Raw genomic sequence first — 23,589 nt, forward strand, 5'->3', positions numbered from 1 at the left:
CACCACTCTCCCCTTCACCCTCATCGCTAACACCACCTACACTATCATCCACACCATCAGCTACACTATCACCCACACCATCATCACCACCCCAATTACACTATCATGCGGCACACCATCATCACCACTAGCTACACTATCACCCACATCATCATCACTATCATCACTTTCACCTCCATCAACATCACCAACATCACTCTCACCTCCATCATCGTCACCAAAACCTTCTTCACGGTCACTATCACCATCATTACTACCACCATCACCTCTGCAAGCACCACCACCACCCCCACCTACATTATCATACATCACCACCTGAACCACACCATCATCACCACCACATCATCATCCTCATCACCATCACCAAAACCTAATACTATCATTCCCATCACCACCACTAGAACCACAACTACCACCACCACAAACACCTATACTATCACGTCCATCTTCACAACCATCATTACCCAATATGTCAATTTCTACAGATGGCACAAAGATGATGTAGAATGTATAAATCTAGAAGGTTTGCACACAGTTATGGGTGTGGGCAAGCAAATGGCTGTTAGAGTTTAACTACAACAAGTGTAAGGTAAAATAAAAACATGAATGGAATCAAACCAGAACTAATCTGAATCCTTAAGTGGACATCAACCACAGGAAAAAGAGAAAGCTTTTGGAGTGGTTACAATTCCAACACTGACACTAGAGGCACACATAAACTGAAACCTAAATAAGGTATATTTAAAGACTACTATGTAGCGTATGTTGGACCAGTACTATAGTCTGCAGCACCGGTTAGGTATCCACACCTAATGAAGAAGTAAGTAATTATCAAAGGAAGGCACCAAGCTCGGGAGGCTATGTAGTACACACCTAGTGAATAAACTAAATAAAATATTGTCGAAATTTGCGTGGGAATTATTGTCAGAACTATGAAAGTTCTGGTAATAATTCCAAAAGCAACAGCAACACGTTATTGGACATAATGATTAAAAACTTCACTGTGTGTAGTCGGTCATTGTTAGGTAAGCACCTACTCTTTACCACCACCACTACCTCACTCCATCATCACCACGTATATTGCCAACACCACTACCGCATCACCGTCATCACCAGCAGCGCCACTATTACCACCACCCCACCTTCACCCAACTGCTTCTCATCTGATTGTAAATACTTTGATCCGAGTTTCTCTGTGATCTCGACAAACTCACTAAATATCATAATTAAAATCTTCATTTCTCTTTCATAATTTAATCGAAAATTTGAAGTCGTTGACAGACTTCTCCTACGTGTGGCAGAGAGGAGTGTGTGAGTGACGGCCACACCAAGACAGAATCAAGGACTGTCTCTCAGGGCTACTAGACCTTGGCCCAAATATTCTTCAAACCATTGTACAAACACGTATCACATCAAACCCTCTTTGCACAGGTTTTGGCTTCCTCATTGCAGTCTTCCTACAATTCTAAATCAACTCAGCTTAATACCCTTACTCTGTATATATTGTCCATTATATATGTTACATTATATGATTATTGTTGTGTGACTTTTACTCTGTTCCTCAATTGGCCAACAACTTGGGCTGGACGGTAGAGCGAAGATCTCACTTCCTGCAGGTCGGCGTTTAATCCCCTTTCGTCCAAGTGATTGGGCGCCATTCCCTCCCACCGTTCCATCCCAAATCTTTATCCAGACCACTTTCAAGTGACATGTAGTTGTAATCGCTTGGCACTTTCCCGTGATAATTCCCTCCTCTCCATATCTCAATTTTCGAACACCCTGTAATTACCTGCACAGTAGTTACGAGTCACGCCACCCGTCGACTGGAAGGGGGTTGAGGTCAATTTGGGGGCGGTGTTACCTCCAGACTTCACTCGGTGTTGTGCGCTCGTCTGGTGAAGATTCGTAAGTCTGGATCCATAAGAAGACCTGCCTAGGAAGTTGGTTAGATTCATGAGTCTGGTAATATTACCTCGTATTTCATTTTGTTTGTAACAAGTCCCAGTCATTTATTTATACTTGTCTTTGTTTTAGCTGTGTGTTTTGTTATGTGTCATTATTCCTACGTGTATAGTCGAGGAAAAGTATTCCTTTACCCATCAAATCCGTGGAACGTGTTGTTGTTATTGATTTAGGGGCGACGACGATTGTGGGATCGGATGTGCCCCAGCGTACCCGTGTAGGGTTAATCGCGAAGCCCGGAAAGGGGGGAAACGCTATGCTTAATTGTGAAACGAGTGACGCTATTCACTGGAAACTAATATGCCTCGCGGCAGAGAAACGCAGACAGGAAGATGATTGGGGGAGCCCAAGGAGTCCCTCAGGGTGACAAGCACCGGTTCCACCCACACAGAGAACACTGGGGCAACAAGACCAAAATTCGGCCCCCAGCTAAAACGCAAAAGTCCTCCAGTGCTCCTCGGCAGTACAGAAGCCAACCGCCTACCACGACTGAGGGCACACCAGGAGCCCAACAAAACCCACCAACTCCCGGCACCTCTCGGCCAAGCCGGCGCCAGAAACCGTCACCCCGCTAGGAGAAACAGCCAGAACACGTAAAAAAAATCTACCAAGAATCTCATGACCCAAGGCAATATGTGCGCCAGGCATCGTAAAACCGGACCGTGGTATTTGGAATTCCAAACCGCAGTATCAAATCCAAATTGCGAAAACAAAACGTCATCCGGAAGCTTCCAGGCGATGGAGGTGTCCAGACGTCTCCTCGTCGTCAAGGTTGAACCCATGGAGCCGGTCGGCCGAGCGGACAGCACGCGGGGCTTGTGATCCTGTGGTCCTGGGTTCGATCCCAGGCGCCGGCGAGAAACATTGGGCAGAGTTTCTTTCACCCTATGCCCCTGTTACCTAGCAGTAAATAGTTACCTGGGTGTTAGTCAGCTGTCACGGGCTGCTTCCTGGGGGTGGAGGCCTGGTCGAAGACTGGGCCGCGGGGACACTAAAGCCCCGAAATCATCTCAAGATAATCTCAAGGAAGCTCCCGTGGAACGTGCTAAATGACAACGCCGCGTTTGTTAATGTATTGGGTTAGATTATGAATGAATTGGCGCTTTGTAACGATGAGTCTCATTGGCCAAAACACCATACACTGGTTTATATAATTCATACTGCTATCGAAACGAATATAGAGCAGAAGATATAAATGAATATATGTAGATTAGTGATAAAAGGAGATGGTTCTACTATTGAGCATAAGAGTTTATTAACCTTTGATGTAAACAATATAAAGTATGATAGTTTTACGTATTTGCATTTAGCTGTTATCAAAGAGTAGACGTCTGCCTCACAGACAGATAGACACAGACCCAGAGTGACCCATATAGACAAAAACACTTAGAGACAAATACCAAAGCAGATATGCTGAACCAGAAAACAGGATTGGTTCCACATTAATTGTGAGAGGGGCCAGAGAGGAAAAGATAAGAAAATTGGTACAATATAGGAAAAGGCCAAACCCTCAAACATACCAGTACTACAAGCAGGCAAGAAACAAATACAGAGCAGTAAGGAACTTTGAGAAAGGTATAGCAGACAGATGTAAAACAGATCCAGGCTTTTTCTATAAATTCATTAAAAGCAAGCTGCTTGTAAAAGATAAAATCCAGAGATTGAGAACGGTCAACAGGTTCACTGAGAATGAACAAGAAATGTGTGAAACACTAAATGAACAATTCCAAAGTGTTTGAACAAAATGAAGATTTGAGAGAGCCGGACCCAATGCCAACACCATAGCACACCATAGAATACATAGAGGTCTCTCAAGACGAAGTGGAAAAATTACACAAGCGGCTGGAAAGAAATAAAACAGTTGGACCAGATGGAGTTTCACCTTGGGTGCTGCGAGAATGTGCAACTGAGCTGAGCATTCTACCTGCTAATTAATTAACAATAATTAGCAATTCAGGGCGAATATTAGCACTCCTAATAGCTATATTAACAGCACTAGTACATCTGCCTACATAAGCAGCACTAGTACTCATACCTACATAAGCAGCACTAGTACACCTGCCTACATAAGCAGCACTAGTACACCTGCCTACATAAGCAGCACTAGTACTCCTGCCTACATAAGCAGCACTAGTACTCATACCTACATAAGCAGCACTAGTACTCCTGCCTACATAAGCAGCACTAGTACTCCTGCCTACATAAGCAGCACTAGTACTCCTGCCTACATAAGCAGCACTAGTACACCTGCCTACATAAGCAGCACTAGTACTCATTCCTACATAAGCAGCACTAGTACTCCTGCCTACATAAGCAGCACTAGTACACCTGCCTACATAAGCAGCACTAGTACACCTGCCTACATAAGCAGCACTAGTACACCTGCCTACATAAGCAGCACTAGTACACCTGCCTACATAAGCAGCACTAGTACTCATACCTACATAAGCAGCACTAGTACACCTGCCTACATAAGCAGCACTAGTACACCTGCCTACATAAGCAGCACTAGTACACCTGCCTACATAAGCAGCACTAGTACACCTGCCTACATAAGCAGCACTAGTACTCCTGCCTACATAAGCAGCACTAGTACATCTGCCTACATAAGCAGCACTAGTACACCTGCCTACATAAGCAGCACTAGTACACCTGCCTACATAAGCAGCACTAGTACACCTGCCTACATAAGCAGCACTAGTACTCATACCTACATAAGCAGCACTAGTACACCTGCCTACATAAGCAGCACTAGTACACCTGCCTACATAAGCAGCACTAGTACACCTGCCTACATAAGCAGCACTAGTACACCTGCCTACATAAGCAGCACTAGTACACCTGCCTACATAAGCAGCACTAGTACTCATACCTACATAAGCAGCACTAGTACACCTGCCTACATAAGCAGCACTAGTACACCTGCCTACATAAGCAGCACTAGTACACCTGCCTACATAAGCAGCACTAGTACACCTGCCTACATAAGCAGCACTAGTACACCTGCCTACATAAGCAGCACTAGTACTCATACCTACATAAGCAGCACTAGTACTCCTGCCTACATAAGCAGCACTAGTACTCCTGCCTACATAAGCAGCACTAGTACACCTGCCTACATAAGCAGCACTAGTACACCTGCCTACATAAGCAGCACTAGTACACCTGCCTACATAAGCAGCACTAGTACACCTGCCTACATAAGCAGCACTAGTACACGTGCCTACATTAGCATTATTAGTACACCTGCCTACATAAGCAGCACTAGTACACCTGCCTACATTAGTACTTTGCGACATTAAGTTGGAAAAGTTAAATTCTAACCTTAAAAGTATATTTTCGAGCTAGCAACATTGTTTTTAACTTGTCCTATTACTTCTGAAAAGAAGGCAGTGTCAATAGGGCAGTTTTTGCTGAAGAACCAACCCGGAAAGTTTGTTTATTTTTTATGAATGTTTAATGTGTTTTTTTATGCTAGCAGGCATTAAAACGCTTTTATTTATTACATTTTTGTTCTTTTATATTTTATTTTCTAACCAATATGCTCGATTTTCTTTTGCATTTCTTGACCCAATAGTGATCAGAGAATCGGCCATTTACCCTGGCCCCAAAATGACTAAGTTCTGTTACTGAACTTTTTTTGAAATTTTGAACTTTTAATTTTAGTTATTACTTACTGCAATTTGGTCTAATTAGACATCAATTTTGGTTTACATTGTTCTGTTCCTGTTTTTCAGTTTTACTAGTTTTTAATTTATTTCAACCGTAAGAAACAGTGAGGCAGTATTGATGGCCTATGTAAGATATATTGATAAAGGTGAATTTACAGTAGAGATGTTGTTTTGTATAACTTTGGAAACACTGCTACTGCAAATGATATATACTATAAACCAATATTTAGATAAAGCTAGATTACCAATGAATAAAATCACATCATGTGCTGCGGATAGTGCTCCTGTTATGATGGGCAAGAAAGGTGGTTGTTTAAAATTGTTGCAGGATGATAATCATGAACTGATTTTTGTGCACGGTGTTAGTCATAAAGAAAATTTAGTTTCTAAAAAACTTTTAACTGTTTTAAATGAGATTTTGAATTCAGTTATCCAATGTATTAACAGCATCAAAACTAATGCCAAACCTGAGAGTCTTTTAAAACAATCTTAACAATCTTAAGAGGATAAAACTGGTGACAACATAAGATTATTGCTACCCACTGAGGTGAGATGGCTCTCACAAGAAAATTGTTTCATAAGATTCCTGGAACTCATTCTTAGTGAGATTTTACAAGAAAAGCCTGAAATGAAACTCCTACAGACAGTTGCTGGTAAAGCATTTGTGAGATATTTAGCACATATCTCTGAAAAATTTAATATTAAATAAACAAGTGCAAGGAGAATAGGAGATTGAATCAACCCTTGTTGATACAATCGCTAAGATATTTGGCTTCATTGAATTTCTGCAATTATGCCAAAACAAAAGTATCTACAACAAATTAACAGTTTTGTTGGCTAAATAAGGGTGAAGTTACTTGTGCTGCAGTAAATGCTAGTGCAGATCACCTGAGCAAAATGGTCTGTGATTTGAATGAAAGATTTTCCGATTTGAAATATATTTGTTTTCCACTTTATATAATTCAGCCAGCACTAATAGATTTAAGTGTGGTGGCTTTGCAATACCAAGAAGAATTAACGGACTTGCAAAACGATGACTCAATTAACGTTATTTAAATATAAATAGGAATGAATCTCTGCGATGAAACATAGACAAAATATTCAAGCAGAAATAATTATCAAATTTTTTTTTGTTGCAATTCCCGATTTCATATTTAGTTGAATGTGGATTTTGTGCTGTAAGTGACTTATTGTTAAAAAAATCCCCTGGATATCACAAACCGTGATGATTTTATATTAAAATTTTAATAGTTAATTTTATGTTTTGGAAGCTCCAAGCTCGATGCCACAGTATAATTTGTCATTAATTCTGTCAGAAATTTATTTTATCTATTGTCATGTTTTGTTGTTGTATTGTCATTTATTATTGTTATTTTTCATCAGTTATTGCAGTTCAAGTATTATTTTTTAATTGTAGTTTAAATAATACATTTTATTGCATTTTTTTGGTGCATTTGAATTTCAAGATTTAAATAGACCGCGAAACTGAAACTCGATTCTCCTGACATCATTGTAACCTTATGTTTCCCGCTTCTCGGCCAAGGGGGAAGGGAAGGTAACTATGAGTAGAAAGCGTAAAGTTATTTTGCCTATATAGCCTAGGAAGGCTGGGAAGATTCCTTAAACCGTTTTAGGTGCTCAGGAGAGCGGGAGTCAGAAAAGGGTGGGAAGCCCTGGGTTATAGTGACTGCGAAGCACAGTTGTTTAAACCTGTCCAATCACCAGGGTTTATATACACTGATAAGTGTAGCCCAGATCTCTCCCACTGAGAGTTTAAAGGGATCCTTAACTATCTTCATGGTTAAGTATACTCGCCTGTTGGTCGTAAGCAATGGTGGAGGACTTGATAACCTGGCCGCGACTGATAACCCTTAAATCCAACACCAAACCATTCCAATGAGCAAGTATGGTGAGACTATTAGAGTGACCGGAGGGACTCGCTGCAGTGACCGAGGCTCTGAACCGGGTCCCTCCGGTCACTGCACCGCGTCCACCTACTGACACGAACATCAGTATTACATGCTGGGTGGAAATTAGACAGCTTGTCATGAGTGTCGAGTCCGTCGGGTCTCGGTATGTTTCGCATTTATTGAGAAAATATCTTAAAAATGAGTGCCAAAAAAAAACAAAGTTGGTTATCTGACAACCATTAGTTCTCCAAAAATTCAGATGGATATCCGTTCATCAAATAAGCTACTACGTCAAAGATCATGAACGTTTCAACTTCCATAATTTTTCGTGTACTCGACCAGTCCCTCTATACATAACAGTATAAATTGTGCAGAAAATTCTGAATGTATTGAGTGCGAATTCCTTGATGGTTCCCGAGACCTTAAACTATCATCCCTTGGAGATAGTTTGCTGACTTTGGGAGAAGGGCGGAAGAGGCAACATCAAGGTACAGATAGAGGGGTTCTGTTGCGAAAAGCAACATGATTTCTCACCTAAACCAGCCTTCAGGAGAATTGGTCTTGGGCTCCTCACCCACCTTGGGGGAAGGATACAGCACAACTATGAAGGGAGGATCCACCAGATTACTTACGAAAGTCTCTTCCGACTTCCATGAAAGAAACTTAATTGCTGAACGGAAGAACAGTATCTGCATTATGATGATCTTGTAGCCTAAATAAGCCATTAGACACCCAGATCAACCAGCCTCTCCTCTCTCTGCACTCTTTAAACAGTTGGCCGGAACAATGTGTGTGATTCTGAACCCATACAAAATGATGAAACGTTTCTTGCATGTAGTTACTTAGTACTAAACGTCAGATTATCTACCAGCATGAGACGGAAGGTTCTGGGTACAAATGAGTACTATCAGTGTCTGTACCATCACTAGTGTTCTGGACACTAGTGGCTCAGGACCCGTAACACACCTCTGTTGGTACCAAGAGGTTTACTCTCGATTCCACTGTGTTATCAAAGAACTGTCTGACAGGCGGATACTGCAGGATGTACCCAAGGCAGTTTCCTGTCGTGATCACTTGCAGGGAGCAACCATCCTCTTCTATGAACATATCGTCTTCTGAGGGTCAAAATAGACATCTACTCAGTTTCTGACTGGAAATGCAACTGAATCTTTATTTTAGATCAAGTGATGGCCAGTTGTTGAACACAGACTTACATGTTAGTTCGCCAAGAATGTAGCACATATTCTTACAGCCCAAGAACAAGTAGCACTGCCTCTCACTTCACTCAAGATTATCAATACAAAAGATACGTTGCACAAAGAAATCACATTAACGTGATGAATTAATGAGAAAATCAGTAGGAGGTATGAGAAGGATTCGAACCTATGCGCTGACTAATCCAAGTCAAACATTTGCTTGGGACATAGGCTAAAATTTAAGTTCCTTTAACAATAATCAGGAAAAGAAACGGACAAAATCCAGTCACAAGGAAGCCATCCTGAGAGCAGTTTATCAGGTGTTCTAACAACTGCTACGTATATAAACACATGAGCGTGACACATGTGATACAACACTCAGTATGAACCTTGCTCTGTCCTTGAGGAGTTGGGATCGAACTCTCTTAAACTGACAAACAAAGCCGTTATATCTTGAGAGACAGGTGTCACAACGGGGTAATGTCACACGACTGTCACTGATAGTATGAATCTTCTGCAGGACAACCGCTGATAACTGCCTACCAGATGCCATGATAGTGAGAGTTGATAGGGGTGTTCACCGTCCGCGGGAAGCCCTTCATCAAACATGCATAGTCAAGACAGGTGCAGATGGTGGAATTTCTGCATCCAAAATAGAAAAGGCACATGTAGTAGAACAATGAAGGCGTCTGCTTTCGTGCTCAACTAACAAAGAGAAGTTGAACCATTTCCAAAATATGATATTACAAGACAAACTGGAAGATATTACCGGAGAAATATGACGCGACCTTCCAGTTCCGGCCTTTGAGAATGTCCACGGAATATGCTGAGGAGGTTTGTGTTAAAACCACCCGAGGACACAGACACTAGACTCGTGATACAGTCAGTGATATTGACAATGAAGGTCACTCGTGTCCCCATCTTGTATCTGACTTTTACAAAAAAATTAATGTTAATATAAAAAAGTACAAACAACAAAACTTGCCTGATCGATGTAACCTAAACAGATGCACTGGGAAATGACGTCAGTAATTACTTGTGAGGTTTGTATACATTCAGTGGATGTGATTCACGCCATAATGTTGATTCACCAATATCAACATGCCTTTAGCGTAGGAGACAAGGTTGTCGTTGTAACCAAGGCTGTCGTTGTCACCAAGGTTGTCGTTGTCACCAAGGCTGTCGTTGTCACCAAGGCTGTCGTTGTAACCAAGGCTGTCGTTGTCACCAAGGCTGTCGTTGTCACCAAGGCTGTCGTTGTCACCAAGGCTGTCGTTGTCACCAAGGCTGTCGTTGTCATCAAGGCTGTCGTTGTAACCAAGACTGTCGTTGTCATCAAGGCTGTCGTTGTAACCAAGGCTGTCGTTGTCATCAAGGCTGTCGTTGTAACCAAGGCTGTCGTTGTCATCAAGGCTGTCGTTGTCATCAAGGCTGTCGTTGTAACCAAGACTGTCGTTGTCATCAAGGCTGTCGTTGTCACCAAGGCTGTCGTTGTCACCAAGGCTGTCGTTGTAACCAAGGCTGTCGTTGTAACCAAGGTTGTCGTTGTAACCAAGGCTGTCGATGTAACCTACGCTGTTGTTGTCACCAAGACTGTCGTTGTAGCCAAGGTTGTCGTTGTAACCAAGGTTGTCGTTGTAACCAAGGCTGTCGTTGTAACCAAGGTTGTCGTTGTAACCAAGGCTGTCGTTGTAACCTACGCTGTTGTTGTCACCAAGACTGTCGTTGTAGCCAAGACTGTCGTTGTAACAGGACCACTTGCCAGTATACTGAAATCCGAACACTTGACGGCAACCTGCCATATAGAGAGGTAGTGTGGCAACGGGCCATATATAGAGAGGCAGTGTGACAACGGGTCATATACAGAGGCAGTGTGACAACGGGTCATACAGAGAGGTAGTGTGACAACGGGTCATATAGAGGCAGTGTGACAACGGGTCATACAGAGAGGCAGTGTGACAACGGGTCATATACAGAGGCAGTGTGACAACGGGTCATACAGAGAGGCAGTGTGACAGCGGGTCATACAGAGAGGCAGTGTGACAACGGGTCATATACAGAGGCAGTGTGACAACGGGTCATACAGAGAGGCAGTGTGACAACGGGTCATATACAGAGGCAGTGTGACAACGGGCCATACAGAGAGGCAGTGTGGCAACGGGCCATATAGAGAGGCAGTGTGACAACGGGTCATATATAGAGAGGCAGAGTGGCAACGGGTCATACAGAGAGGCAGTGTGGCAACGGGCCATATAGAGAGGCAGTGTGACAACGGGTCATACAGAGAGGCAGTGTGGCAACGGGTCATATATAGAGGCAGTGTGACAACGAGTTATACAGAGAGGCAGTGTGACAACCTGTCATATAGAGAGGCAGTGTGGCAACCTGCCATATAGAGAGGCAGTGTGGCAACGGGTCATATATAGAGAGGCAGTGTGACAACAGGTCATATAGAGAGGCAGTGTGACAACGGGTCATACAGAAAGGCAGTGTGACAACCTGCCATATAGAGAGGCAGTGTGGCAAAGGGTCATATATAGAGAGGCAGTGGGGCAACGGGTCATATATAGAGAGGCAGTTGGGCAACGGGTCATATATAGAGAGGCAGTGGGGCAATGGGTCATATATAGAGAGACAGTGGGGCAACGGGTCATATATAGAGAGGCAGTGGGGCAACGGGTCATAAATAGAGAGGCAGTGGGGCAATGGGTCATATATAGAGAAGCAGTGTGGCAACGGATCATACAGAGAAGCAGTGTGGCAACGGATCATACAGAGAAGCAGTGTGGCAACGGGTCATATAAAGAGGCAGTGTGACAACGGGTCATACAGAGAGGCAGTGTGACAACGGGTCATATAAAGAGGCAGTGAGACAACTGTCCCAGAACTGCCTCTATTAACTCACCAGTAAGACAAGAGATACAACTGGAACAATTAGATACTTCGATATTCAATGGATATCCCGATCTTCTGTACTTCAGGTCATCTTGGAATGTTTATCTACCAAATACGTTACTCCCAATGCCCCACCTATCACCATCTGTCAATGCCCCAGCCATCAGCAACTGTCAATGCCCCAGCCATCAGCAACTGTCAATGCCCCAGCCATCAGCAACTGTCAATGCCCCAGCCATCAGTATCTGTCAATGTCCCTGCTACCAGCATGTGTCAACACCCCCCAACTACCAGCATCTGTCAACACCCCAGCTACCAACATCTGTCATCACCCCAGCTACCAACATCTGTCATCACCCCAGCTACCAGCATCTGTCAACACCCCAGCTACCAACAAATCTTCTGCCAATGCACCAGTTATCATCTTCTGCCAATGCCCCAGCTACAAGCATCTCTCATCACCCCAGCTACCAACATCTGTCATCACCCCAGCTACCAGCATCTGTCATCACCCCAGCTACCAACATCTGTCATCACCCCAGCTACCAACATCTGTCATCACCCCAGCTACCAACATCTGTCATCACCCCAGCTACCAACATCTGTCATCACCCCAGCTACCAACATCTGTCATCACCCCAGCTACCAGCATCTGTCAACACCCCAGCTACCAACATCTGTCATCACCCCAGCTACCAACATCTGTCATCACCCCAGCTACCAGCATCTGTCATCACCCCAGCTACCAGCATCTGTCATCACCCCAGCTACCAACATCTGTCATCACCCCAGCTACCAACATCTGTCATCACCCCAGCTACCAACATCTGTCATCACCCCAGCTACCAACATCTGTCATCACCCCAGCTACCAACATCTGTCATCACCCCAGCTACCAACATCTGTCATCACCCCAGCTACCAGCATCTGTCATCACCCCAGCTACCAACATCTGTCATCACCCCAGCTACCAACATCTGTCATCACCTCAGCTACCAACATCTGTCATCACCCCAGCTACCAACATCTGTCATCACCCCAGCTACCAGCATCTGTCATCACCCCAGCTACCAACATCTGTCATCACCCCAGCTACCAGCATCTGTCATCACCCCAGCTACCAACATCTGTCATCACCCCAGCTACCAACATGTGTCAACGCCCCAGCTACCAACATGTGTCAACACCCCAGCTACCAACATGTGTCAACACCCCAGCTACCAGCATCTGTCATCACCCCAGCTACCAGCATCTGTCATCACCCCAGCTACCAACATCTGTCATCACCCCAGCTACCAACATCTGTCATCACCCCAGCTACCAGCATCTGTCATCACCCCAGCTACCAACATCTGTCATCACCCCAGCTACCAGCATCTGTCATCACCCCAGCTACCAGCATCTGTCATCACCCCAGCTACCAGCATCTGTCATCACCCCAGCTACCAGCATCTGTCATCACCCCAGCTACCAACATCTGTCATCACCCCAGCTACCAGCATCTGTCATCACCCCAGCTACCAACATCTGTCATCACCCCAGCTACCAGCATCTGTCATCACCCCAGCTACCAACATCTGTCATCACCCCAGCTACCAACATCTGTCATCACCCCAGCTACCAACATTTGTCATCACCCCAGCTACCAACATCTGTCATCACCCCAGCTACCAGCATCTGTCATCACCCCAGCTACCAGCATCTGTCATCACCCCAGCTACCAGCATCTGTCAACACCCCCAGCTACCAACATGTGTCAACGCCCCAGCTACCAACATGTGTCAACGCCCCAGCTACCAACATGTGTCAACACCCCAGCTACCAACATGTGTCAACGCCCCAGCTACCAACATGTGTCATCGCCCCAACTACCAACATGTGTCAACGCCCCAGCTACCAACATGTGTCAACGCCCCAGCTACCAACATGTGTCAACACCCCAGCTACCAACATGTGTCAACACCCCAGCTACCAACATGTGTCAACGCCCCAGCTACCAACATGTGTCAACGCCCCAGCTACCAACATGTGTCAACGCCCCAGCTACCAACATGTGTCAACGCCCCAGCTACCAACATGTGTCAACGCCCCAGCTACCAACATGTGTCAACACCCTACAGCAACTGGTATCTCTTAACGTCTGATCATTAGACATGGAGATGCAAGTCTCATCATAACCACACACTGAGACCTTGTCAAAACACTCTGAAGAGTGCGAAAGACTTGGTGTAAATTCCTTTCATAAATTTCACAAATGCACTAATGTGGGTTTCTGTCCCATGTTATTATGTCTGTGAGAAGACATTATCATTACTAATCAATATCTTTCAAAACACTCCAGCTATCAGTATCTGTCAACGCCCCAACTACTAATACCTCTCAACACCCTTGCAACCAATATCTCTCAACGACTATTTATATTCTCCTATTTATATGATCCTCCAGAGGAAGGCTGGGAACTCCCACATCTTTTTCTCTAGTCGTTAAAGGGAGGTATTTTTCCTTGATTGAAGATCGTCCATTTGGTCTCTAGCACCTGTAACCATTTTCATCCCCATATACTTTCCTATGTTAAACTATAGTAACCATTTCTCGGAAACAACTCTATCAGAGTCATCTTTGGAGTGTATCACAAATTCATCTGTCTTGTTTGTTCTTACTAGTTCTGGGTCATCTGCAAACCTCAATATCCCGTGGCTAGTCATTAGCATATTTGATAAATAGTCTAGGCCCAAGCATTGGTTCCTGAGGTATTCTGTTTGTTACAATCTCTTGCTTCTCACTGTTACTCTCTGATGCTCGTCTGGCAGGTACTCTCTCATCAGTGTCTGTGTTCTTGTTGCTTGTTGGGATATAGCTTTGGCGCTTTAGTTCCGCCTTTCAACTGTCAATTAATCGGTGCATCTCAAACTGTGTATGGAGTCTACCTCCACCACATCACTGCCTAAGGCATTCCATCTTTTAACTACTCTGACACTGAAAAAGTTCTTTCTAACGTCCCAATGGCTCATTTGGGTACTCAGTGTCCACCTGTGTCTCCTTGTTCGCGTACCACCCGTGAAGGTAGTATGTGTGTATGTAATTACCTAAGTTTAGTTACAAGATTAGAGCTACGCTCGAGTTGTCCTGTCTTTCCAGAACTCTTTGTCATATAACCCTTTGAAACTCCTGACGGTTTTGGCCTCCACCACCTTCTCAATAAACTTTTCCAACCGTCTACCATTCTGTTTGCATAAAAAAACGGTCTGATATTTTGTTCTGCACTTTGTTTACTTAGTTAGATTCCAGCTCATCCTCTTGTTTAGTTAGTAATTATAGTAACGATGAGGACCATAGAACATATGTGACGTAATGGGCAATTAGAAAATTGAATTCATTAATATTAATTTTGGACAAACAGGAAAAGGTTTTGCATATGTGTTGCAAAGACAACCTAAACTAACTTAATCTAACCTTTCTGGGCATAATACACGCTGTCTGAGGGCTAACATAGTACATATATGTGTGCAATACTAGGCCTAGAAATATTAAATATTGCTGTTTACCTTTATTTTTTCAGACTCTATAAAGTGAATAGTACCAAATTCTACTATCTAATTGCCTTTTACGTCAATGTTTATACTACTGTGCACAAAGTTACAAAACGAACTATCTAAACAGGAGGATGGGCTAAATGTTGAACCTGTGACCCCATGTTCGTGAAGTTGCTGGTTTCAGGAATTCCTTCTTGTCAATTTGGTCGATTCCTGTTATTATTTTGTAAGTGATTATCATATCACTTCTTTTTCTTCTACCTTCTAGTTTTGGTATATATAATGCCCCTTATCTCTCCTCGTAACTCATTTTGTAGCATGCCTTTGCACCTTTTCCAGTTTATTGATGTACTTCTTGAGATATTGGTACCAGACAACTGCTGCTTATTCCAATTTTGAGTCTCATTCACGTCATGGACAGTTTTTTAGATTTCACCATCAATGTAATTAAAATCGTATCTTATGCTGGAATGCGACGCATACGCTCCTCTCACAATGTTCTTTGTGTTCCTCTGGTGACAGTCTACTACCCAAAACCACCCCAAGATGTCTTTCTTTGTTACTGTTCTTTAATTTCTCTCCACATAATTTGTAAGTTCTGCGTGGTCTATTTGCTCCGATTCCACATTACATAACCTGCATTTATTCACATTGAATTCCATTTGCCACTTAATACTAAAAGCACTTATCTTATCTAGATCAATTTGAAGGGCATGACAATCGTCTGCGTCTCCTATCTTCCCCAGTATCCCCAGCATATACAACTCGTCAAAGTTTGTTTGAAATCGAACTAGTTTTCATTTATTGCATATTTTTGGACTGATGCCCCCTTAATTAATCACTGCTAGCATCGTATGCAGTTAACTTTAGAGTAGGTGAGACCGCAGGTAGTAGCAAGTTTGCTACTACCTGCCGTATTTTGCTACTACCTGGTTTGCTGGCAGTAGCAGGCCTACCGCAGGTTTGCGGAAGTAGAGACCGCAAAGCATGAACCTTTTCGTTTTGGCAAAAGTTCTCGCTCGTTTCACTCGTTTTAGGGTGAAATTGGGATCAGAGGTAGTTTATCTTGTGGTAATATGTTAATTTGGGGTATGTCATGCATTTGTCAATGTCGGACGTTAGTTCTTGGACCTTCCTCTAGTTGTTTACAGCCGTATTTTCGTTATTATTCATTGTATTTTAGTGAAATTTAAAATAGTTGTCCACGAGACAAAGTCGAGGGACAAAAGGTAGTTGTTGGGTTTCAGCCCCTGTCCCCCATCATAGCTCTCTCATGTACTTTCGGCACTTTTAATTTAACATTATTAAAAAGAAAATACATAGTTCATGGGCTCGAGCTCTGTCAAAAGTTTGTGCTATGAGGTCGCCAGATTTAAGATGAAATTTGGGTCGGAGCGAGTTCATCTTTGGGTAATGTGTTATTAAGTGAGTTATGTATCTTGCAGTGTCGGACGTTAGTTCTTGGGCCCCCCCTCTAGATGTTTATAGTTTTAATTTCGTTGTTATTAGCTTCATTAAAACGAAATTTAAAATAGTTACCCCTGAAATAGAAATAAGAAAAAGGGAGTTCTCAGGAGGTAGCTCCTGTCCTCGCCTTTGGTTCTCTCTCATATTGTCGTTACCATTCGTCGTATTTTCATGAAGTTTGAAATTGTTTCCAACTAAACCGAGTCGAGAGTCAAAAGGTTGTTTACGGGCTCTAGCTTTTGTCCACCATCTTAGATCTCTCTTGTAATTTCGTTTCTGTATATCCGATGTAAATTAAATTAATATCATAGTTACTAATGACTAAGACAAAGAATATAAAGTAATTCATGCGTCCCGCATCGAATCATAGACCTCTTAAGCAGTATTTCAATTCTTGTAATTACAGTTACATAAGTACCCGTGTTTCACATCGTCTACTCTTTTCTCATCCACCTTACTTCAACTCCCTCCTCCCTTTCCCCTCTTCCCTCCTCTCACAATCCACCCCTCATCCACTCAGAGAGACCCCTCCATCTATATCCCTCCCCTTTAACTCAGAGAGACCACAGTCCATACACCTCATCCAAGAGTTTCCCTCCACCTACTCTCTCAACACATCCACTCGACCACCTGTCTCTCCATCAACTCGACCAACTGTCCTTCCATCCACTCGACCTCCTGTCCCTCAATCCACTCGACCACCTGTCCCTCCACTCGACCAACTGTCCCTCCATCCACTCGACCATCTGCTCAACTCTTCCACTCACTTCTCCTCCCCCATCACAACTTTCACTCCTCCTTCCCCAGTCACCACTCACCCGCAAGATTTATAAATCGTTTTACTCGTTCCTATTGTATTTTTTATCACTTTAATGTTCACGATATCCTCTATCTGTTCAGTGAGACTTCGTCTCGTGGAACAATGCTTCTTGTGAAAATAGTTATTTAGTTATCCTTACTGCCCATCTTACTGCTAATCGACTTATTTCACCCTACTTGCTGTTGAGAGTCAGTGTATTACTTCCAATTAAATTGGAACCATTATTCAGGGCAACCTATATTTATATTAAAAACTAGTTATTGTGATTGGTAAAACTCACCCCCATTCTTACCTTTATCCCATTCTTTTATTCATCTCATTCTTACCTATGGTTACCTTTTCTCTTACCTGCTCCTCACCTCTTTCGTTTTTTTCTTACCTGCTAGTCACCTCTCACTTCACTATCTTCCCTTATTTATTTCCCCGTACATTCCTCTCTTCGGTACCCGGGAGACACAAACAGGCAATTTCTTCTCCAGCTCCCAACAGGGAGCTACCATCACTATCTCAGCAGCCGCGCTAGCAGACGTGCTGTCTACAAACGATAACAGCACCACCAGCGCTCCTGAAATAGCTACAACCACCAATCAACGACACCTAAGCCTACCTAAGGCTGCGAGGCGAAAGACAAAAACGCCCACTACGGAGGTTACGGACTCCTCAGACGAGGAAATCATAGTAGGAGCTCCACCGCCGCATCACAAATACGACACCTACACGGTACAAGACTTCCTCATGGAGGCCACGTCACCAAACTCCAACGACAGCACTGCTCAGCCAAAGTCGCAGGCAAAGAAAAAAACGGAAATCCTAGAGGTCTACACTAACCCCGCCAGCTCCATAACTGGTATAGCCAGCCCTCCAGGCTGAAAACCATCATGAAGACCCCCATCCATCGCCACATCTCTAGTATCAGCTACTGATACAGCTAATGGCTCCAAAGAGCCTCCACTTACGGGCTCACCATAGCCCGTGCTACTGGAACTTATTATTCTGAGTAGCTGAATCTAAAACAACAACAACATCCTCTTTTCCAAAAGGCACTTCCTCCTCTCTTAAAACTACTAATGCTGTTAATGTAACAACTTTTTCGCTTTGATGTCCAAATGGTTTGGAAAGAATGGGAAGGTAGAGGAATGGGAGATGAAATTCTGGAAGAGGATGCGGGTGTAGAGAGAGAGGAGGATTGAAAGTTCGGTGGCCTTTCCACTATCGGTTGGCGTATGTGTGTGTCGTTTGTTTGGGTATGTGGTATGTTGGGTTGTCAGTACATTGGCAGGGTGGCTAGTGTTTGTGTCCTAGCTGGTGTCTGGAAGCCCTAGAGCCGATGGAGTTGGCTGCAGGAGATTAATCTTAGCAACATCAGGGTGGTTCTGGTAGTACTAAAAAGTTTTTTGTTGTTTATTTTTTATTTATTTATTTATTTATTTATTATTTTTTGTATTATTTTGTATTTATTTATTTTTATTTATTTATTTATTATTGTTATTGTTTTTCTTTAGTAGGTATAAATCGGGTCCGGGGTGGGCCACTCATCTGGGTCGTATATGGCAGGCTACATAGTATTTTAGGTCTTGGGAAGGCCTGATCATGGATGTGTCTGATCACTTTTAGTTAGAGAGTGATTCCTCTGGTTCTGTGTAGTGGTTCGTTTCTCTGGGTCTGTGTAGTGTTATTGTCTGCACAGAAAAAATAGATATTATTGCATAAACCGAAACGTGGATGAATGTAGAAAATAGAGAACTATTAGCATAATCTCAAATAAATGGATTTAAACTATTTCATACAGATAGATATATTAGACGAGGAGGGTGAGTAGCCATATATGTTAGGGAAAATTTGAAATGTAGTCTCAAAGAAGAAATCAAAACTGAGCCACATACAGAAACTATTTGGATAGAATTAAACGAAAGAGCAAATAATCTTATAATAGTTATATACAGGCCACAAAACTTAAACAGAATGGAAGCAAAGCATCTATGGGATGAAATATCTATAGAATCTAGGTCTAGCAGTATTTGTGTCATGGGTGACTTTAATTTCAGTGGAATAAATTGGTCTAACAGAACAAGGAATAATGAAGCAGAAGATTTTCTAGAATTAATTGACGATTGCTTTCTTAGCCAACACATTAAGGAACCAACGCGGGAAAATAATACTTCAGATTTAGTGTTAACTAACAGGGAAACACAAATTAATGACATCGAAATAGGGAGTGAGTTAGGGAACAGTGATCACAAAGAAATCAGATTTAACATAGAATGGAATAGACCTGTAGGAGAAAATTCTTTTAAAGTCCCAGATTTTCGAAAATCTGATTTCAATAGCCTAAAAAAAAATTGGGGCAAATAGATTGGAAAGTTTTGGGCATGGGGAGCGGGCCGATCTTGGAGCGAAACATGAACCCAGCGATAGGTGACGTAAAGGGGATTTCGATGTGGATTCAAAATATAACTTATTTAAGAATATTCTAAGCAAAGCATAGGAACGTAGTATACCATACAAATTGAATAGATCGAATACTAATGACCCAAAGTGGATAACAATATCCACTGATTTGTTGATTTGTGGAACAATTACCGTGTAACGTGCTGGAGGTGGGGTCCCTCGATTGTTTCAAGCGTGGGTTGGACATGTATATGAGTGGGATTGGGTGGTTATAAATAGGAGCTGCCTCGTATGGGCCATTTGGCCTTCTGCAGTTACTTTGTTCTTATGTTTAGTAACATAACAAACTTTTAAGTAGTAACATCACTAAGAAATTAACTTTACTAAATCAACACGTTTCTACAACGTTGATATTTTCTTTTCTCATATTATTCCTCATTTTTTTCCAATTACTATTATCTAAGACAGCGCTCTCACAAAACACTTAATCTCGCATTTTCATACAAATAATGCTCTTTAAGTAATATTGCTATTTCACGTAACCTATGAACACTTCTCTTATGCAGTAACTTTTCTCTAACATATATTACTCAGACATTACAAGTAACTCTTTATCAGTTAACGTGCTATGACAAACGTTTATTATTACAAAACTCAATTATTATAAAACTCCATTGTTATAAAAACTCCATTAACAACTTAATATAAAACCTGTTACTCTTTATTAATTAACTACATTGTATGTAGAAAAATAATACTGAGTTACTTTTAAATGTATTCTCTAAAGTATCATCTCCTCAATTTATTATTCACATAGTAAAAATATAAACTTCATTAATTTCCACCCTTACCTAACCTAACCTAATTCTCATTTGTTACTTCCCTAACTTTTTTAATACATAAATAACTATTTATCAGTTATCAACTTACTACAAGCCGCACTAATACAAAATTAGTTAACAACTTAAGACGACGCATACGATGACCAAACTGTTTATGTTAGACAGTATTACTGAAACTGTGCCCATGTTCCCTTAAGCTATGTCTTACACATGATTATTTAAGCTATGTCTTATACATGTTCTCTTAAGCTATGTCTTTCACATGTTCCCTTAAGCTATGTCTTACACATGATTCTTTAAGCTGTGTCTTACACATGTTCTCTTAAGCTATGTCTTTCACATGTTCTCTTAAGCTATGTCTTACACATGATTATTTAAGCTTTATTCATGTTCTCTTAAGCTATGTCTTTCACATGTTCTCTTAAGCTATGTCTTACACATGATTATTTAAGCTTTGTCTTACACACACGTCCTCTTAACCTACATCATGTGCATACATGTCTGTCCAAGCTTACATAACCTAACCTACCTATCCTAACCAAACACACATCCAACACAAACAACTTCATATTTTAAACTGTGTCCCCCGTTCTCTTTAAACCTCATATATTTATATTTACCAAGACACCATATCATTTTTCCCACAATTGTAAGACAATCCAGATAAGTAATTCTTTAGGTCATCTCATTCTCAAATGCTCAAACGCAGACAAAATACTCATGTCACAATCTCACTTACACATACATGCTCTCACCAAACACGTGTGGAACATGAACAAGGGGACACGGATGGAAGCTTAGTAGGCAAATGAGCACCATAAACATTAGAAATATTTTTTCAGTGTCATGGTAGTTAACAAATGGAATTCATTAGGCAGTGATGTGGATATGATAGAACCCAATAGGTTCAGGAACTTGTGCACCAGTTGATTGACAGACGAGAGACGGGACAAAAGAGAACGAAGCTCAACCTGCAAGCACAACTAGGTGAGTAAAAACTTTCACAAAGTGCATATATTCGAAAAGAAAATATCCAAGTCACATACACATAAAATCACTTATATACAAATCACTACAAACTTATGCAAACACATACAGTTGCATTAATAAATACGAACGACACATTGAAAAGTGCACAAACTTACTCAAAAATAAATATAAACGTTCATGAAATACCCCATGGACATACACATACACTTACATATATACAAATAACGCATACAAACTTACGTAAACCCATACAATTACATTCATAAACACGAACATACATATACAAACATGCACAAACACTTACATTCTCTCACACTTACACATACATTCAAAAACTAGTACTTACATATAATTGCATTCCCTAATAGGCATTAAAATATTCAGAATTACACAAAATACAAAATTTACCTATAAATACATTCATCAAGCAAATGGAAATTTGCACAAACATACTCATTTTGCATACACTGCTAAAAAGTAATAATTTCACATACACATACAAACACTTTGGAAGGAAATGCCTTTGTACCTGAAACATTTGCAGACATACTGAAAAAGAGCTCAGAAGCAATGGACACAATGAGGGAGGTAGCGATGCAAGTAGCAAGGTGCACCACTCAGCTGCTGGAGAGAAAAAGATCAGTGGTAGTTGTAGGCATCAAAGAACAGGAGGGATCCAACAGGCAAGAATGGAATAGCAAAGATAGAGAGGCAGTACATGGGCTACTGAAGGGGTTACAGATGGAAGGGGCTGAACGAAACATTGAGAAGGTTTTCAGGTTGGGCTGGTACAACAAGGACAGAAACCGACTTGTAAAGGTGGTGTTTACAAACGAAACCACGAAGGAGGATATTCTCGAAAGGAAGAGTCGACTGCAGCATGTGGAGGGATACAAGAAAGTATTTCTGCAGAGGGACAGGACGAAGGAGGAGAGAGCCAGGGCAGCAGAGGCAAGGAGGAAGCGCAGGGAGGGAGAAGCAAACCAGGAAATCACAGCCCCCAACACAACAGTCCTAGATACAAGAGGCGAACCCAAAACCAGCATCCCAGCAACACCAGAGGGGAAGGCAACCCCACCACCCCCCTCTGCATAGAAACCCTCCCTTCCCCTCACCCTACCTGCCCCCACCCAACCCTCCCTCCCCCCCCACCCCATTCTTACCCTGTCATCCCTTCCCCATTCCCATAATGTCCCCCCTCCCACCTTTCCCCCCCTGTCCCCCCTCCCCCTTCATCCCAAACCCTCCCTCTCCCCCCTCACCCCGTATCCTCCGTGTCCTCCCTATCTCCTTAACCCACACCCTACCAGTCCCCCCTTCCATGAAACCCCCACCCCTCACCCCAAATTCCCCTGAAACCCTGCAAATCACCTCACAGATCATCTCACCCACTGAAAAGCTTCCCACACCAGCAGAATGCTCGCCAAGAAAGGGACAAGAAAATGAACTGAAGAAAGTGAGCTTCAAGGCAATGTACACTAACATAGATGGAATTACAAATAAAACAAGTGAACTCGAAGAATGGGCACTAGAAGAAAACCCAGACATAATAGCACTCACAGAAACAAAGCTAACAAACACCATAACAAACGCAGTGTTTCCACAGGGCTACTATGTAGTGAGGAAAGAGAGAGAAGGGAGAGGAGGAGGTGGTGTAGCTTTGCTACTAAGAGAAGGTTGGAGTGTCGAAGAGATGGTAATTCAGAACTGTGAAGGTTTCAGTGACTACATATCAGGCACCATAGCAACTGGAGGACAGAAAATTATAGTAGTAGTCATATATAACCCCCCACCGAATGTCAGAAGACCCAGACAGGAATATGATAGAAACAACTTGGCCACAATCAATATAATAGAGAGAGCAGCTTCTGTGGCTAGCAGGAACGGATCCAGGCTACTAATCATGGAAGACTTC

General features: G+C 42.4%; 2 protein-coding genes across 2 annotated transcripts; one reads left to right on the forward strand and one right to left on the reverse strand.

Moving 5' to 3' along the window:
* Positions 1-9,794: 9,794 nt before the first annotated feature.
* Positions 9,795-10,541, reverse strand: LOC123758198 (uro-adherence factor A-like). Its single transcript, XM_045742317.1, has one exon. It carries the CDS (start codon positions 10,539-10,541, stop codon positions 9,795-9,797), a length of 747 nt encoding a protein of 248 aa, XP_045598273.1.
* Positions 10,542-13,385: 2,844 nt separating this feature from the next.
* On the forward strand, positions 13,386-13,778 carry LOC138363550 (uncharacterized). Its single transcript, XM_069322904.1, has one exon. The coding sequence runs from the start codon at positions 13,386-13,388 to the stop codon at positions 13,776-13,778; it is 393 nt and encodes a 130-aa protein (XP_069179005.1).
* The last annotated feature ends 9,811 nt before the right edge of the window (positions 13,779-23,589 follow it).

This window comes from Procambarus clarkii, chromosome 11 (genome assembly GCF_040958095.1).
Source record: "Procambarus clarkii isolate CNS0578487 chromosome 11, FALCON_Pclarkii_2.0, whole genome shotgun sequence".
In the NCBI taxonomy this organism is placed as follows: Eukaryota; Metazoa; Arthropoda; class Malacostraca; order Decapoda; family Cambaridae; genus Procambarus; species Procambarus clarkii.

Bases quoted from the DNA above. Each gene is read 5' to 3' on its own strand.
- LOC123758198 (XM_045742317.1), bottom strand. From the start codon at position 10,541: ATGGCAGGTTGCCGTCAAGTGTTCGGATTTCAGTATACTGGCAAGTGG.
- LOC138363550 (XM_069322904.1), top strand. From the start codon at position 13,386: ATGTGTCAACGCCCCAGCTACCAACATGTGTCAACGCCCCAGCTACCA.